This window comes from Peromyscus leucopus, chromosome 8b, assembly GCF_004664715.2.
Source record: "Peromyscus leucopus breed LL Stock chromosome 8b, UCI_PerLeu_2.1, whole genome shotgun sequence".
Classification (NCBI taxonomy): Eukaryota; Metazoa; Chordata; class Mammalia; order Rodentia; family Cricetidae; genus Peromyscus; species Peromyscus leucopus.
Window position 1 is genome coordinate 97,794,997 of NC_051086.1, and position 18,367 is coordinate 97,813,363.

At 56.0% G+C, this 18,367-nt stretch overlaps 2 protein-coding genes across 6 annotated transcripts in view; one reads left to right on the forward strand and one right to left on the reverse strand.

Moving 5' to 3' along the window:
• Pdk2 (pyruvate dehydrogenase kinase 2) overlaps positions 1 to 1,927 on the forward strand; it is a 14,296-nt gene extending 12,369 nt beyond the window's left edge. For both annotated transcript variants that reach the window (XM_028868984.2, XM_028868985.2), the window contains exons 10-11: positions 235 to 348; positions 853 to 1,927. In XM_028868984.2, the coding sequence (XP_028724817.1) occupies positions 235 to 348; positions 853 to 993 (255 nt within the window). In that variant the 3' untranslated portion in view covers positions 994 to 1,927. The remainder of the gene's footprint in view (positions 1 to 234; positions 349 to 852) is intronic.
• On the reverse strand, positions 1,306 to 18,367 carry Samd14 (sterile alpha motif domain containing 14). Of its 4 annotated transcripts, none has more exons than XM_028868982.2 (10): positions 18,011 to 18,367; positions 14,096 to 14,150; positions 8,254 to 8,420; positions 7,608 to 7,896; positions 6,446 to 6,533; positions 6,274 to 6,348; positions 6,034 to 6,193; positions 4,631 to 4,750; positions 4,395 to 4,550; positions 1,306 to 3,708 (listed from the first exon to the last, which is right to left on the reverse strand). In XM_028868982.2, the coding sequence occupies exons 2-10, from the start codon at positions 14,136 to 14,138 to the stop codon at positions 3,553 to 3,555; spliced, it is 1,254 nt and encodes a 417-aa protein (XP_028724815.1). In that variant the 5' UTR covers positions 14,139 to 14,150; positions 18,011 to 18,367; the 3' UTR covers positions 1,306 to 3,552. The 4 variants fall into 4 exon arrangements, with proteins under 4 accessions (XP_028724815.1, XP_037057199.1, XP_037057198.1 ...); XM_037201304.1 differs by lacking the exon at positions 18,011 to 18,367 and adding an exon at positions 16,517 to 16,915; XM_037201303.1 differs by lacking the exon at positions 18,011 to 18,367 and adding an exon at positions 16,507 to 16,915.

Sequence of the window (18,367 nt, forward strand, 5' to 3'; positions counted from 1 at the left end):
ACAGGCAGGCAGTGCTGGGCTCAGGGAATGGGCCCCAAGGTGCTCGTGACCCCCCAGGCCGCTGGGTAGCGCTCTCCTGTCCAGCTTCCTTCTCTGCATCCTCTGCAACTCCCCTGCCTGCCACCCACTCCCGTCTGCTCCAGAAGTGACCCTTGCCCACCCCTGCTCCAGCACCCCTGCCTGTCCCTAGCCAGGCATCCCCAGCTCCCTCTGTGACCTGTGGCTTATCTGCAGGCTGGCTTCGGATATGGACTCCCCATTTCCCGTCTCTACGCCAAGTACTTCCAAGGGGACTTGCAGCTCTTCTCTATGGAGGGCTTTGGGACAGATGCTGTCATCTATCTCAAGGTGAGGCCCACGGCAGGGGGTGGTGTTAAGCTAGCAGGGTTCTACCTAGCCCTCATCCTGCCTCCCAGACTCAGAGCTGGGCCTCGGCTCCTCAAGCGCTGTAACTTTAAACTAACGTGGTAGGGAATTTCAGGGGTTCCAGGGTCTGTGAGTAGAGCCCCTCTTCTGAGGACTCAGGCTTGGAAGAAAGGGGGCCTTACAGATCTTGGCCTTCCATTGAGAAGCAACGTGCTCTGGTGATTGATAGAGACCACACAGCCCAACCTCCTCCCTCTCTCCTTTGAGGGAACAGCTTTCTGGAATGGACCAGAGCAAGATACAGAAGGTCCAGACCCTTTTAGGGGCTTCTCTGGGTCTGGGGTCGTGTCTCAGCGAGTGTCTGGTTATGGGGCTGACTTAGACATGGGTTAGGATGCCAGGGGCAGAGATCATCAGGGCCCAGGTGGGAAAGGGTAGTGTGCCTAGGAGTGAGGAAGCAGGAGGCTGATGGCAGGTTCTCCCCAGGCCCTGTCCACGGACTCAGTGGAGCGCCTGCCTGTCTACAACAAGTCTGCCTGGCGCCACTACCAGACCATCCAGGAGGCCGGTGACTGGTGTGTGCCCAGCACAGAGCCCAAGAACACATCGACGTATCGGGTCAGCTAGGGGCCTTCTCTCCCTGGCACCTGGGAGGATGCTGCCACCTCTGAATCCAGCCACCACAGGGACCTTCCCCATCCCCTGGGGTACAGAGGGCGAAGCCGGGTCTCCCCAACGGCCAGGTCTGTCTTTGTAGAAATCTCAGTGACCCATCTGTGGTGGTCCCTAAGTGCCAATCTGTCTCTATGGAGACACCTAGGGGGTTTCCCTGGAGTCTGGTCTCCATGGTGACACTTGAGGGTTGTAGATGGCTCTACCTGATGGGGGTGCCCCAGAGACACTTCTCCACGGCAGTTCTCCCAAGACCAGAGCTGTCGGTTTTCTGCCAGAGACCCTGGGTCCCCTTCACTGCCTGCATAGTCCTGGCCTTCCGAGTGGCTGCCCTTGCTTGCCTTACCCCCACACCCTGTACTGGGCTGTGTCTTTTGTCAATGGGAAGAAGGGTGGCGTGCCCTCAGGTCTGGAGAGAGGATGGAGGGGGGCGGAGCACCCTTGACCCCAGTCCTACAGCCTCTCTGTCGCTACTCTGGGGACTTGAGAGTGGGTAGGTGGCTCTCAGCCAAGGCCCACTTCTAAAGTGGGGGCCCCTGAGGAAGCCCAGAGGTAACCCGGCCCCACCAGGATTCCAAGGTGATCCTGGCAATGTTTGTGATGCTTCCTAAACCCTTCCTTGCCCAGCATGTCCTCACATGCACATACACACCCCCCCTCCCTGCCCAGTGTACACCCACCCTGTCCTGCCTGAGCTTTAGACCCCAAACCCCTGGGGCCCACCATGTGTGCGCAGGTGACTCACCCTAGGACACCCCATGTACATAGCCGGTTTTGTAATCTCAGATGCCAACCCTCCCTCCCCCTCCGCACACAGGGGTTAAAGCTGTGTGCCCCTCCCAGTGGCTGGGACGGTGACAGTGACATCCACAGTAAATAGATGAAATGAGACTGGCGTCCGGCTGGCTGCCTTGCTGGGGGAGGGGAGGGAGGGGGAGTCCACACCTGCACACCTGTGAAGGCCGGTCCTCCAGGATCAGCTGTACCCAGGACCTGGCCTCGCCGGCAACCTGCGTACACCACAAGGCAGGGCCATCCCCTCAGAACACCTGGCAGCCCGTCGCCCAGTGGGTACTCAAGGCGTAGCTTAGTCACTCGTCCCAGACAGAAAGATCATTGGTGTGTGGTAAATATTTATTGAAAGAAGTTGAGAACCATCTCCCCCTTCACATGCAGGTGGGGCACACTTGGCTCCTGACAGCTTTAGGGACAGTAGGGCCTCCACCCTCCCCACCCAGTCTAGATAGTGCCAATGCCCCTGTACCTTAGTTTCCCTCTGAGGCCCCTCTCCCAGTACAAATGGCTCAGCCCAAGCACAGGGCCCTGGCCTTCAGCCGCTTCCCCAGGCAGGAGAGAGGGGGTTAGCATGCAGGTCCTGTCCACCCCTCCAGGAAGCTGGGAGGGATGGGAGTTTCTCCTCAGAAACCTCCTGGGCCCAGCAGCAGCCGACCAGCACCTGAGAAGCTGGGTCAGCATGGCAACTGGACCCTCTACCTCTGAACATAGCCTACACAGGACATGTGCCAGACCCACCCAGGGCTGGCCCAGGCCTCCCTGTAGCCTAGCAAACCTGAGCCAGCAACGTTTGTCCGCTCTCGGCCCACTGAGGCCTTGACACACCCCGGGGCACCTGGGGAGCCGATGGACCTTTCTGACCCAGCAGCTTCCAGGCCACCCTCAGATTGTGCCTCTGCCCGGCTGGGGTGACGGAAGTCACCAGTTCAGTGCCACCTAGGCACTAGTGGGGAGAAATGTCCCGGGTCCCCAGCAGCTCCCATTTATCCTGCCCCCAGAGACGGCCCAAGCACTCTCTGAGGAAGTGGATTCTAGCTCTGTGAAGGGGCCAAAGACCCACTCCTGACCCAGTGGAGAGGAGCAGTGCCGTCCTGTCCACTGGATCCTGCAGGGTAGTGAGTGGGGGAGAGAAAGAGCCCCCGCCTCCCTCCTGCAGTCCTCACAGAGGCCAGCTCACCCCGCACTGTCCGCTCTTCTCCACCTGGAGGAGGTGTCCGGGAATCTGCCCTGAGTGACTCTACCGCAGTGCCCACTGGCCTCTCTGGGGAGATCTGCTCTCCCACCACACAGCCACCTTCAAGAGCTGAGGAGACACAGCTCTGTCTCCCGTCGGGATGCCCAGGCCGCTGCTCTCTGAGCCTAGGAATCCTGGTCACGTAGGGCCTCTCTCGCGAGCTCACTTCCTGTTCGGTACCACTCTAGCCAGAGGGAAGAGGTTCAGCCCGAACCGGGCTCCTCTGGGCTCCAGATTTGCTGCGTTCCTGGCCTCTGCCCTCCTCATCTGCCACCTGCTTCCCCCTGGAAATCTGTGCCAAGCAAGTCCTCGAAATTGGGTTTATTCCTGGGCCCTCTCCCTGGGATCTCCCTCCGGAGGACTCGGTCCAAACAGGGTGAGAGGGGTCCTGTACCCCAAGAACCTGGTGCCTAGACCCTACTTCCCTGGTGAGGCCCATGCAGGTGGCTGCAAGTGCGCCGGGGTGCCAGCCCCGCCAGCCGTCCCTAGCTCTTCTTGGCCTCATGCTCACGGCGCCGCAGCTTCTCGCGCTGGCGCGCGGTCTTCTCCTGCGCCTTCCGTTCCTTCTCAGCAGCCGCTGCCAGCTCCTTCAACTTCCGCTTCACCAGCGCCCGGTCATGCGAGTTGCTAAGCCCCAGGCTCTGGGAAGAAACCCAGAATGAAGGGAAGAAGCCCAGAACACCCCTCCCACGTACTCCCCGCAGACCTCTGGAGTCTGCTCTGAAGAACGGCCTTCGCCTAGGGACTGGGCCGCAAGGGAAGGGGACTGGGTTGCAAGTGATCATTGAGATGGCCGTTGGCACTAAGCCATGTGTGCCCCATCCTTGGCTCCAGATCCACCTCAACCGAGGTGCCATGACCCTGCCCAACCTCCCGAGGTCCTCCGGATGGAGAATGATTTGCTCGTGGTCACACTGCTAGGCGGCAAGGTCTCTCCCCATTTCAAGATTTCCTGTGGGGTTGTCCTTCAAACCCAGGAACCTACAGGTGTTGGAAGCCACCCCTCTACACTATCCCCTTAGCACACCTCTACCATCAGGCTCTAAGACTGAATGTGGCATGGAGCTGGCCAGGAAAAGAGCCCTGGCTTCCCAACACTGGATGGGTAGTTCAAAGGGCAAGGTCAACACCTGGGCTGGAGCTAGGTCAAAGGAAGGTGGTGGGCTTGAGTTTCACCTCAGACTGGGGAGTCACACTACACTGCAAAGATTAGGTCAGAAGCCAGGCCAGCGGCTAGACAGGGAGAGGAAATCCCAGGTCAGTTCAGGAGACAAGTCAGGGCCAAAAGTCAGGGCAAAGGGGGTCCTTATCTCGCACCCTGACCAACCTTCAGTCTGCTCCCATCCAGCTGCAGGAGCTGCGGCCCGTCCACCTGTCGGGCAGCGAACTCGGCGGTGTACTGTTCCAGGTTGAGGCTACGGAGCCACTGGCCCACCTGCTGGCTGGTCCAGTGTTGTATGGTGGGGAGGGACTCGTCCAGGAACTGTGGTAGAGACGGGGAGAGTCAAGGCAGCCCGGCCTGGGGCCAGGCCCCCAGCAGGTCCCAAGGCTAGCCTGGCTCACCTCATCCGAAGACTGGGACAGCGTGTGGTAAGGATAGGAGCACTTGGACTCCTGTCGAGGACCACTGGGGATCTTGGGGCTGCTGCTGGGAGGGGTGGAGTCATCACTCAGGGTGGATTCCTGGACAGAAGGGGATGTGTGCTGAGGGCAAGTTCACCTCCCCCCGCCCCAGCCCATCACCTCGACCAGATGGACCCGAAATACTGGAGTAGACACCAGCAGTTGTTCCGTGCTCCTGACCATGAACCCAGACACAGGCTGTGATGATCAAGGGACACACCAGAACCTGAGCCCTCTAGGAGGGAGCTGGCTACCCAGAGGAGCTGGCACTAGCATTGAGTCGAGCAGAACTAACAGGAGGGGAGGAGGCTAGGTGCTGCCGCCTTCAGGTGGCCCACCAGGATTTCCCCGAGTCTGGGCCACGTGTCTCTGTTACATGGAACCCCTCTCCTAGGCCTCTTGCATCCCGGCTGGTGGGTACCCTCATTGGCCTCAGATCTCTATGAGGACTTGGGCCGTGTCTCACTCAGCAGGGTGTCTCCCCCCCCCCACCAGCACAAAGGAAAGAAGGGAGGGACTGAGGAAGGATGCCCCGTGGTCAAAGGACAGAGTTGCACATCAGAAGGGTCTCCCCCGAACCCCAAGATTTATGCTTCTCCTAAGTCCTGGCACCACACACATCTGTGCACATCTGGGAGCAAGTCCCTTTTCTCTGGGCCTCATTTGCTTATGTACAGTGCAGATAATAATGCCCGCCTTGGTTGGCTACATCACAGGAAAAGCCACACATGAGTCCTGGACTCCGTGAAATCTAGCCGCCTGTGAGCGTCTGGAGACATTAGCATTGCTTGTGTGGCTGGTTCTCATTTCCTGGGGTCTGACGCTTTCAGAGCACTAGGTGGGGGACCTGCTCATCTCTCAGTCTCTGAAAATGTCCCACCATGCAGGTGGCCAGCTCTTGATGGTGTAGTCCGGGCCTGACTCAGGCAAACAGTACGAAGCAAGGGAACCTCAGAGTGAGCAGCGGGACTCGGTGGTCCCACACCAGTGCCGAGTGGAGGAAGCAGTGTGAATGGGTACGAATGCACGAGCCCATGAAGGAACGAGGCCAGAGAAGATGGAAGTCATGAGTCACTAGGTGACTCTGTGGAGGGACATGAGGGGTCCCAGAAAAACCTAGGTCCCAGTCCAAGCCCAGATGAAGTATGTCCTTGTCATGAGGCTGGAAGCCAGTGTGGGACGAGAAAGTCCTGGGGTTCCACTGGCAAGCATGGCACACTCTTGTAGCCCTAGGCCAGCCTGGGCTACAGAGTAAAAGTGCTTCGGGGCAAAAAGACAGATGGAAGGGAGAGCCGGATGATAAGAGGGAAGGAGAAGGAGAAGGAACAAAGACCCAGGCTTACCTGGGAAGCTGACTTCTTGGGGCTGAAGCCCTCATGTTTGGGGGAACAGGCCGGGGAGGTGGTGCTCCCTGAGGAAGCAGAGCCTTTGCCGCTGTCTGTGAACCAGGAAAAGGGCAGGAAGGGGGAGCTCCCTGTCCTTCCAGAACCTTCTACAGACTCCCTGTGGAGAAAACATCCAGCATGGTGTGGGTGTCCAGGAGAGGATGGGAGCCGCGGGTGGGTGCCGCGGGTACCTCTCACCTGCTGCCCATGGACAGGCGGTTGCTACCCTTCTCCTTGCGGCTCTTGCTGGTGGACGCTCGGCGGAGAGTGACCCTGTAAGGAGGTAAGGGGAATGGAGCACACCTGCCCACTGCGAGGTTCAGACCCCAACAGCTCCAAGGACCCATGCAAGACCTGCCCCCCACCTCACCCCAGGTCCAGGAATTTTCTGCGAGTCTTCTTATCCAAGCCGATGGTGGGGCTGGCAGGCTCAGGGGGGCTGGCATCCCGGCTGTCATCTTTAGAAGAAGAAGAAAACAGCTAAAGCAGTGGTGGTTTGCCTGCCTCCTGCTGCTGCCCATGTGGGGTGGTAGACATTTCTTGACTTAGAATTAGACCATCTGGCTCTGGGGTTCTTCATTAGCTGTGTGACCCAGGAGAAGACACGCTCTCTGTTTTTTTGAGTTCCCCTTCATTTCAAACATAGAGACATGTCCATTTTACAGTATCTAATAGAAGCCTAGGCTTCTGCCTTTTACAAACTGTAAAAGCAAGCCAGGCGGTGGTGGCGCACGCCTTTAATCCCAGCACTTGGGAGGCAGAGCCAGGCAGATCTCTGTGAGTTCGAGGCCAGCCTGGTCTACAGAGCGAGATCCAGGACAGGCACCAAAACTACACAGAGAAACCCTGTCTTGAAAAACAAAACAAAAAAAACCAAAAAAGCAAAACTGTAAAAGCACTTGATAACTGAGAAAATAGGGCTATGGATGTTTGTTTTCATTTGCTTTTGAGACAGGGTCTCAATGAAACCCAGGCTAACCTGGAATTCCCTATGTGGCCTTGGACCCCTGATTTTCCTGTCCTCACCTCCTGGGTACTGCAATTACCAGGGCACATCACCATATGTGGTGTGCTGTGACCATGGCTTCCTGCATGCTAGGTATACTACTGACTTTATCTTGGCCATCTTCTAACTAGCCTTTCAATCTTGGCTCAAATGTCACCTCCTCAGGGAAGCCTTTCAGGTCAGGTGAGACTCTTCAGCAACTGTGTGTGTGTGTGTGTGTGTGTGTGTGTGTGTGTGTGTGTGTGTGTGGTCCCCCCCCCCATAGCTTTTATTACATTTGTAACTATACGTTAATTATGGGGTGGTTTGGTTGTTTCTTTCCTAAGCTACTCGTCCCCAGAGGCCAAGGACTGTATCACTGCTCTGTTTGGTCCCAGCGATGTCTGTCATATAGTGAGCTTCTGTAAATGAAGAATGGAACCTGCTGGTCATCCATCCTTCTACTTCCCCAGTAGCCACCATACCGCCTGGCCAGGCTGCAGTTCCCGTGCTCGCCCACAGGGGGCGTCGCGCCTGCCGGGCTCACCTTCGCTGTGCGGCTCTGCTCGGGGATAGCGGCGCACGAAGCTGGGGGAGCTGTCCGAGGAGGGTGCGGAGCGCGGAGGCGAGCCGGAGGTGGCCGCAAGGCCCTCATGCGAGGCGGCATTGTGCAGGGGCCGGTAGCGGGCGAGGGGCGAGGGCGGCGGCTCGTCCTCATCCAGGCTGCGCCGCAAGCCGGGGGGCTCCAGGCAGAAAGAGCCGCTGGCCGGGGAGCCGGGGCCCGAGTGCAGAGGCGAGCGCAGCCGGTGCAGGGGGCTACCGCAGCCGTCGGTCACCTAGAAGAAGGGCAGCGGCTCATCCAGCGCCCCCTCCTCACTCCCTGGGGCCTGAAGGGTGGGTTCCTTGGGCCCGGGGATGAGGAGTGCCTGAGCAGTGACAGGGGAGAAATGGGTGATCACGTGAAGTGAGGACATCCTGCTTCGGGATCCCCCCCCCATCCCTGCTGCTCTCTGCTTCTTCATCTGTGAAATGGGCTAACACTTTTTCTACAGAGGTACAGGAGCCAGAAGTGAACAGCTAGCTGACCTTGGGGTGGATGACTGTAGGATCTCTGGGGGCACACTTCCCTGGAAGGGGGTGCTGGTGATCCAGGGGGCAAGACGTGAGTGTGTGTGTGTGTGTGAGACCCCAACCTTGCCTCCGGGTCCATCAGAGCCTTCACCGTCCTCAGCAGAGCTGGCGCTGTCACGTAGCCTGGAGCGGGAAGGCCGGTGTCTCCGGCCCTTGGCCAACAGCTGGGCCCGGGCTTTGTGTAAGCTGCTGTCCAGTCTGGTGGTCTCCGGTACAGCCAAGTCCAGGTCTGCGAACAGAGACCGGAGCCACCTCAGATCGCCACCCTGACTCACACCGCAGATTAAGCTGGTTGCTTGGGAGTGCGGTCCACCAGGACTGTAGGTCTCCCAACCCTATCTGCTAGCGCCTGCTGCACACGGCACAACATGCCTGGCCCTCCCGCGGGCGTGACTGGGCTCTGTGCAGACACTCACAGAAGCAGGGTGAGAGGGGGCACACCTGCCTGGATCCTAAAGTCTGGGTGAGAGTTGGCGAGCCTTGAAGTGGGTGGAAAGTGGGGAATAGGGATGCCACCTTTGGGTGGCAGGAAGTAGCTCTAGCTCTGTGGGGACAAGAACTGGGAGAAAAGCTCTGGAGACCAGGGGGATGAATCTGCCACACACACACACACACACACACACACACACACACACACACACACATCACTCTCCTCCTCAGAGCTCCCTGGCGAGGGGAGGTTACAGCATTTGGGAAACGTTTACAGCCGAGCCAACTAGGACCCAAGAAGGTAAGTGATGACTGGAGCCACTGGCTAGAAACAGTCTGGGGTCTGAGGGTGTGGCTCCAGAAAGGGACCCTCCTGGGGACACGATCTTGCTGTGCCACACTCAGGACTGTATTTAAGGATAGCAGTAAGCCCCTCTGCTCCACCGACGTGAGGAAGAGGAGCACCCACACGCCAACGTCAGTCTCGGGAGCAAAGCTCCCATAGGCCCTTACAGCTTGTCTCTTGGGTCCTGGGCTCTACCGTCCAGTGCTAGACCCTGCTAGAAGCTGGGGGGGGGGGGGAGTCGGCACCTGCTGGGGCGGTGCAGAAAGCACTCCATGGCCACACTTACACTTTTTGTCTGCCTGCCTGGTAATGGGGCATCACTCTTGTTCTGGCCCTGACCTTGGTACTGGGGTCTTCCCGGGCTTCAGGATGGGTCAGTACATTCCTGTTCACCCCTCGCTTAGTATCTCTGGGGCCCCCCACTCCATCCTTCACACTCACTCTTCTTGCCTGCTCCTCTCTCATCTGTAGACATGCCAAAGGTACCTCTACTGAACGGCCACTTTGTCTATTCCCAGCCATGACTCCTCCACTAAATACCGAGCCTGAGCACAGAAGCCCCTGCCAGGGAACCCACGAACCAGCACCCCCCTCCAGTGCCTCAGCCAAACATAACCCATAAAAGCACACCCTTTTGCCTTTAATCCCAGCACTCATGAGGCAGAGGCAGAAGGATCTCTGAGTTCAAGTCCACCCTGGTCTACAGAGCTGGTTTCAGAACAGCCAGGGCTACACAGAGAAACCTGTCTAACACACACACACACACACACACACACACACACACACACACACACACACTCATTGGCTTGCCTTAATCAGACTTGTTGCCTCTTAGAGACCAGTCATCCAAGTCGGACAGCTCTGATGTACCCTTCTTCCCTCAGCCCTCCTAGACCCTGTTCCCACATGTACGCTGCTCCTTGTCTCCTCTGCTGGCTATTCAGCAGGGTCTTCAGTTCACAGCCTTTCCTTCCCCCCATGGCTCTCCTCCTGGTTGGTCTCCCAATCCTGGTAAACAGTGGCTCCATCCTTCCTGCTACTCAAGCTAAACCCTGGGTCTTTTTTGACTCTCCTTCTCCTACCCTCAAAATAGCTAGGTCCTGTTGAAACACAGAGGTGAAGCCTGAGACTGTTTTCAATCAGAGTCAAAGTGATCCAGGGTAATGGAGGTGAAGAATGGCGAGGGTGGTGCCAGCCTGGCCAGGAGGTGAGCATGGTGGAGATGGACCAGAACTTGAGCACATGGCAGGGTGCACTGTGTTATTTTCTTTACTTCTGAGGATGGCTGAGGTTTTATTTTTTTAAAACTATTATTTGGCTGTCTCTGTGTGTGTGTGTGGGGGGGGGGATATGCATTTGAATGAAGATACCCTCAGAGTTCAGAAGAAGGAACTGGATCCTTCTGGAAATGGAGTTACAGGCTGTTGTGAGCTGCCTGACCGTGGGTGCCGAGAACCGAACTCGGGTCCTCTACAAGAGCCGTACCTCCTCTAAACTGCCCACTCTACAGCCCAAGCTCTTAGGTTTATCGGTGAGTTTACACACGCATACGTGTGCACAAACCGAGAGGAGTGAGAAAGAGGAGGGGAGAGGAGGGGAAAGGAGGGGGGAAGAAGAGGGGCGGGGCGGGGAGAGGAGCACCAGGTCTAGGTCCCTGTCCTCTCACACCTCTGCTGTTGAGTGGCCTCCTGCTCTCCGGTCACACTTAGATTTCCAGCACAGCAGCCAATGCTCTTATTACTATGGGATGTCAGCTCTGTCACTCCCCTGCTCAGAACCATCTCAGGCAGAGGCAGAGCCAAGGTTCTCCCGGCGATGGCGGCCTTCGCGATTCAGTCTGTGTTTCTCACCTCCCTGCGCTTCTGCCTCCACCCGCTCCTTCCACCCAGTCTGCACCTCAAAGTCTCTGCATGTATAACACCCTCCCCTATATGCCCCAGAGCGCCATACCTGTCTTGTCCTGTATCACACATCACTCTCTGGCATCCTGAATACCTTTCTTATTTAAGCTTGCCTCTTTCCACCTATGAGACTTTCAGCTCCATAAGCACAGAGTTTTCCGTCTATGACAGTACCACGGGCACCGGACAGCACCTGGCCCATAGAGCAGGCGCCTAGTGGATACTCTCTTGAAGAAAGAAAAGGGGCACATAAGGAACTATCCCGAATGGACAAGAAAGCAATAACGACCAGGGCTACTGCCTCAGATTTGGTTGCCAGGCTGAGGCCTGGATGGCCATTAAGGAGATTTGGGGTTTTTCAAGACGGGGTTTCTCTGTGTAGCCCTGGCTGATCTGGAACTTGCTCTGTAGACCAGGTTGGCCTCAAACTCAGAGATTTTGCTGCCTCCCTCTGCCTCGTGAGGGCTGAGATTAAAGGTGTGCGGCACCACCCACCACTGCCTGGCCAGAGGAGATTTTCTGAGGAGAGGGAATGGTGTAGCCCTGGGTTTGAGGTGTCAAGGGACAGCCAGGAACAGCCTGACTGAAGACGGAAGTAGATCAGAGGCTGTGGCACTTGTCCAGGGGTGTCGCGAGGGGCGGGGAGGGGACAGCTACTGTCAGGACTGCTCTTTTGGATCCAGATGTGACTCACTTGGGTCCTGATGAAGAACATCCCGGTTCCCTGGAAGCAGCCCGGAGCTGGTAATAGCTCACACTGCTCCAAGTGCTTCACAATTACCGGTCACTGAAACCTCCTACAATCTCAGAGGAAGAGACTCGGGATCCCCAGGGCAGCCTTAATTTGCCCAAGAGCATAGAGCTGGTAAGAGCTAGCTGGGGTCAAAGACAGGCAGGCTGGCTTGTTTGGAAGTACCGGACACATCAGCTGTGCGCTTTCTGAACAGAGAAGGAGGCAACATTATGTCTAAGCCCTCATTTTAAGGGTGGAGAAACTGAACTCGGACAAGAGAGGTCTGGTCAGTTGTGTGGAGGGAGTAAAGGTGGTGTCCAGGTCTCCTGGCCCTGGGGCCAGTGCTCTGACCTCCTCTCCACAGCTGGCACCCAGCTGGTATCCAGCCATCTGCATCAGGGTGACGGGACCTTGCTCCACATGGCAACATAGGTATTACCCATAGTCTGGAGAGCAAAGGGTCTCCCGAGAGCTTGGGGGGTACAAAACAAAGTGGGGCCCAGTCTCACCAGGGTCCCTCAAACCCTCCTTCCATCTGTTCCCTTCCCAGCCTCCCCCTCTGGGCTCTGGGCAGTGGGAGTGATGAATATTTAATTGTTTTCTTATGAGGAAGCACTCCAGGCAGTGCCCAGCTACCTCAGCAGACAGGAGGAAACCAGGAAAGGATTGGTGAGGAGCATGGGGTGGGAGGTGGGGAGAGAGGAGACGGAAAAGCCCTCCCTCCACTAAGGGAAGCTCACCTCTGTGGACCTGCCAAGGTTAGGCTGGACTTGTGTAGGACCAGCCTCAGAGATAGATAATGCTGCAGTGGGGGCGGGGGTTAGCTGGGGGGGGAGTAGCTGGGGGCGGGCGGGGGGGGGGGGCTAGGAGGGAGCAATGTTCCCAGAAGCACTGAGAAAACACTACTGGCGTGACCAGGACCAGTGGCGACGGCAAGGAGGAAGAGAAGAGAGGGGCAGAGATGGGAGGAAGCAGGAGAAGCTGGAGCCCTCCGGGATCCCACGTTAAGGAGCCCCTTGGAGTTACACACAGGAGTCATCCACTCAGATCTAGCGGGGGGACAGCTTGTCCACAACACAGCCACAGAACCCATTGACAGCTCTGCCTCGCTAAATGCTAGGGTATATGTGGACACCAGTGGATGCTGACGGCATGGGCAGACGGAGACATGGAGGCCGTGTGCGTGCGTGTGTGTGTGTGTGTGTGTGTGTGCGTGTGTGTGTGTGTGAGAGAGAGAGGGGGGGGGTCTCAGGCCCTTATATATGTGACTTGGAGAAAATGTTTGGTGTCTGAACTGGAGTAGACAGAGGTTTAGCCCAGTGACTAAGGACAGAGGTTCTTAGCCCAATTCTGCCGCTAACTTGTCATGCGATTTATTTATTTTTTCATTCATTCTCTGGGTGCATATGTGTGTGAGTGCATATGCACGTATACATAGGAGCCAGAGGTTGATGGCCTCAATCCCTCTCCACCTGAGTTTTGGGGACAGGGATTCTCAGTGAACTTAGAGCTAACTCATGGGGTTGGTCTGGCTGGCCAGCAAGCCCAGGAATCCTGCCTTCCTGTCGCAGCACCAGGATGACAGGCGTGCACTGCTATGTCAGTTTCGTTATTGTTGTTGTTGTTGTTGAGATAGGATCTCTCTATGTAGCCCTGGCTGTCCTGGAACTCTATGTAGACCAGGCTGGCCTCAAACTCACAGAGATCCACCTGCCTCTGCTTCCCAAGTATAGGGATTAAAGGCGTGTGCCACCTAGCCTGGCTTGTGTTCCTTTGAGACAGGGTTTCTCTGTGTAGCTTTGCGCCCTTCCTGGAACTTGCTTTGGAGACCAGGCTGGCCTCGAACTCACAGAGATCCACCTGCCTCTGCCTCCCGAGTGCTGGGATTAAAGGCGTGCGCCACCACCGCCTGGCTGTGTTCCGTTTTTATATGGGTGTTTGGGACTGAACTCAAGTCTTCATGCTTTGATGCTATTTTTTAAAATTATTATTATAGTGTGTGTGTGTGTGTGTGTGTGTGTGTGTGTGTGTGTGTGTGTGTGTGATAGTACACATGGAGGGCAGAGGATAACTTTTGTGGAGCCGATTCTCTCCTTCATCCTTTATGTGGGTTACAGGAATCAAAGGCAGGTTGTACAGCTAGTGTCTTTATCTGTGGAGCCATCTCACTAGCTTCCATGTGATCTTTTCTTTTGGAGCTGAGGACCGAACCCACGGCCTTGTGCTTGCTAGGCAAGCGCTCTACCACTGAGCTGAATCCCCAAACCCCTCCATGTGATCTTTAAAGCAAGTCACATCAGCGCTCTGCATCCTACACCCCTTGTCTGCACAACTAACATTACTTTAGAATCAAAGGATACCCTGCATGTGGGATCAGTTGCACACCATGTCCTGAAGTGCCCTATCTGCCCTTATCTCATGCCATGCCCAGCAGACTTGAAGGAAGGGCCCCATGGCTAGGTCTACCACTAGATATAAAGTCACACAGAACTTACCAAAAACTTCATCCACAGGTTCTCGGAGCTTTGACGAAGCCATGACTCAAGAGAGCTGGGGAGGATAAAAAGGAGAGAGAGAGAGAGAGAGAGAGAGAGAGAGAGAGAGAGAGAGAGAGAGAACCCTGGATAAGAGGTTCAAGTTGGTTGTGGCAGTAAAGTCAATAGCTTCCCGATTCCTGCCCACTCACTGCCTTCCTTTCCTTAGAACTCTCCCTTTGGTCCTTGGAAGAGAAGCCTGTGAGCGCTGAGGCAGGAGACATTAGCAGGAAAGTCAGAGCAAAGTCACTCCAGGGCACAGACTCAAGCCAGCTTCTCGGAGTCTAACTACTGGTTGTTGACTTCACGTTAGGTCTCTGCATTGCCTTCGACTCTCCAATCACTAGCTTCCCCTGAAAGCCTCATCACCATCAGCTGTTCAAAATCAAATCTAGAAGTCACGGAGATTAGTAAAGCCAGAGCTCTTGTTTTACACAGAGACAGAAGAGGAAGTGGCTGGGCCAAGATTTCGCAGCAATTAATGGCAGGGACAGATTTAAAACCCAGGTTCTTCCATCCATTCGCCTACCTAGCTTTCTATTTATCTGCCTGCCCTCCCGCCCTCCCTCCCTTCCTCCCATCCACCCAACATCTATTATGTCCATGCATCTACCCATCTTTGCATCTATCAGCTGTCCATCTTCCATCCATCATCCCATCCAGCTCTTCCTCCTCCATCACTGGGGCCCTCGCCACCTGCTTTTCTGAACTGTGTGGGAAGCTGGCATCACCAGCAGGGCCGTTCACTGTTTCAGACAGAATCCCAGTTCTCACAGTGCTTGACAGACTCACAGATGCAACAGGGCATTGAGTTTTCACAGCAGGACATCCCTGAAGCATTCAGAATGTTCTGGGAAGGAGTGTCTATGGGCAGAGTTGGGCTGCTTGTTTGGGTTAGGTGTCTGTTTTGTTTTGTTGTGGGAAGCAAGAAGAGCAGGAAGGAAGGAAGAGAAAGAGGAGAAATGCATCAGAAACACCTCGGGTGGCCTTCCTAACAGGTATACGGGACACGGATAAGAGAGGGAAGGGGCTGGAGAGATGGCTTAGTGGTTAAGAGCACTGGTTGCTCTTCCAGAGGTCCTGAGTTCAATTCCCAGCAACCATCTATAGTGGGGTCTGATGCCTTCTTCTGGTATAAAGGCATACATGTAGGCAGAGCACTCATATACGATAAATGAAAAAATATTAAAAGAGAGGAGGGATGGAGGGAGGAAAGGAGAGAGAAGAGGAGGGAGGGAGGGAGGGAGTGAGCTCAGGGCCACTGATGGCTCAGGGCCAGGAGAACACTGAATGGCTAATGCTGTGGATATCGCTCTATATAAGTAAAATGTTGATTGGCCAGTAGCCAAGGAGGAAGTATAGGCGGGACAAGCAGAGAAGAGAATTCTGGGAAGTGGAAGGTGGAAGGCTGAGGCAGAGAGACGCTGCCAGCCACTGTGATGAGAAGCAACGTGCTAAGATACCAGTAAGCCACGAGCCATGTGGCAACTTATAGATTAATAGAAATGGGTGGTTAATTTAAGATATAAGAACAGTTAGCAAAAAGCCTGCCACGGACATACAGTTTGTAAGCAATATAAGTCTCTGTGTGTTTACTTGGTTGGGTCTGAGCGGCTATGGGACTGGCGGGTGAGAAAGATTTGTCCTGACTGTGGGCCAGGCAGGACTGGAGAAAACCTAGCTACAGGCTGAGACATAATCTCCAGTTATTTTGAATTCTTTGGTCTCACTGGCCTGGACCACATGCCCTCTAGCTCTCCTATCACGTCACGCACTTCACAGACATCACGTCTCTATGAGCTACTGGGCTTGGCTTGCCATCTTGGTATCCCCCACTTTATGGTGAACCTTAATATACAATAGCTCAGGAGCAGATGTTGACCCAGGCTGCTGCTTCCCAGCCCTATCCTAGAGGCCTGATCTGCAGTTTCAGTGTCGCTCATGAGGAGGGCTAGAATAGAGGGAGGGCTGGGGTAGAGGGAGGGGAGCTGGTCTGCACTGGCTAGGATTAAGGCAAGCATTAAAACCACCTCCACTAGGCTTCCGGGATGCTTGGAGCTGGGCCAAAACATGCCATATGGGAGAGGTCAGCAATGGCTCAGCAAGGACCCCTTTGCCATTCTTGAACCTTGAGAACTAGTAGCCAAGATCTAGAATATTCCTCCCTGGCCCAGGAGGCCAGATGAGAAGATAGGTTGGCCTTCAACATAAACTATATCTCTCCATTGGATCACAAAGCCTGCTCTGACTCGGGTCCAGCTGTCCCTTCTCCAGACCGTTGTCTTAGGTTGGGCTCCCCCCGCCCCACCCCTCACCCCCCATTTGTCTACACTGTTTGAAAACCACTTCCCCAATCCCTGAGGAATGGAGACCTTTTCATACGTTACTGGTTTCCTGCTTGGGTCTTATCTCCCCTTCTCAGATGAGCCATGTGCTCTCCTCTCAGGCCAGAGACTCGGGGTAATCGTGGCTTCTCCCACCAGAATGGCTGCTCTCTGCAGACAACACAGAGAAGGCCAGCCCATGTTCTTTACTGAAGGCTCCAGTCCAGGGGTGAGCTCCTGATGGGCACCGGGGACTGCTTTAGCCCCGTTGGGTGTACTGGGGCCTCCAGCTCAGACTCTCAGCCCATCCTGATTCAGCACAAACTGCTTCCTTTATCGCTGTCTTTAATAGCCAGCTCCTATAACTGTGTGTGTGTGTGTGGGGGGGTGCTTTCTGCACTATCCCGTGCGAAATTCCATGGAAGTGTGATATACCCGGAAGATCACCTGCCCCAGCCACCCCAAACCCAGCCTTGGAAAATTAGATACCCAGCCTCACCCAGCCTCTCACTCCTACACACACCCTCTCACTCACAGGTGTTCAACTACACGAGGGTGGAAACGAACCTGTTTCCTTGGACAACCTTTGGGTCCCTTGTCACCAGACCACTCCCTTCCCCAACAGCTACCAGCTCCTAGAGGACCCTTTGTGACCTCTGACCTTTCTCTGGGAAAAGGAAAGGCAGGTGATTTCCAAGTCACCCAGAGCCCAGGGGAAGGAGAAGCAAAACAAAAGGTATACAGCCTGGGAATGGAGCAGAAGGAGCAACTAGCGGACCCAGAGGTAGAGACTGGCAGTCCACAGGGAGCTGAGAAGAAAGATGAAGAAAGAGCAGACCCAGGAGGCTCAGGAAAAGCAGCTGGGCAGCCCGAGACCCCACCATGGGGTGAGGGAAGAACAGAACACCTGCCCCACAAGCCAGAGGGGAGAGGGGGGCCCAAGTAGAAGAGAGGGGAGAGGAGGAGAGGGAAAGGGAGCCGGAGGGAGAGAGGCAGCTGACAAGTCGCAGAAGTGGGTGACGGGCAGGCTGGCATGGGGGAAGCAGTTGTAGAGCCACGGAGGCCGTGCCCCTCCCATGGCACCAGCCTTCAGCCAGCCCCAGGCTTGGAGCAGTCCGCGGGAGTTTGACAACCCATCAAAGCGCCACGGAAGATGGGGTTGGGGGGACAGGGCCCCTACTCCAATCAGAGAGCCCCCTTTCCCTAATCACAGAGGGTAGAGCAGTTTCTCCAACCCACCTGCCCAACTGCCCGGGTAGGAAGGAGTTAAGCCTCTCCCCCTGCCCCCACACCGGTTTCTCTTTCTTTTTCTCTTTCTTTTCTTTTTTAAAATTAATTTCCTCAGGCAGGAGGTAGGGGATTAGGGACACAAATCCTATTTCAGTTTCCTCCCGACAGCCCAGCTCCCCGGTCCAGTGAGGTCTCCCTAGGGATAGAGGAAGAAAGGCCCTTGTGGCTTATATTCATCTAGCCACCCTGCGGGGGTCTCACCTTGAGTCCAGCAGTCTCTGGCCCCGCTTCCCCTCCCACCCTAGGGGTCCCGGCCCCTCACCTCCAGCATCCGTCATTTTCAGGGTCCAGCGCCCCGGGAACCCCTCAGGCCCATGGTGCTCGAGGCGAGTACCGGGCGGGAGAGGGGCGGAGGACTTTCACCCCGGCCGCGGCGGGCTCCGGGCGGGCTCGAGTCGCTCCATCCCGGAGTGTTGTGGGGGGGATGGGAGGGGAGGGTCCCAGAGCCGGAAAGAATGGAGAGGCGAGGTGTGTAGGGATGCAGGGAGAAAGGTCTGCGGGAAGCAGGAGGCGCGGGCGGGGCTGGACGGGGAAACCTGACGGCGGGAGGATGTTCCGTGTGTGCGTGCGTGTGCGTGTGTGTGTGTGTGTGTGTGTGTGTGTGTGTGTGTGTGTGTGT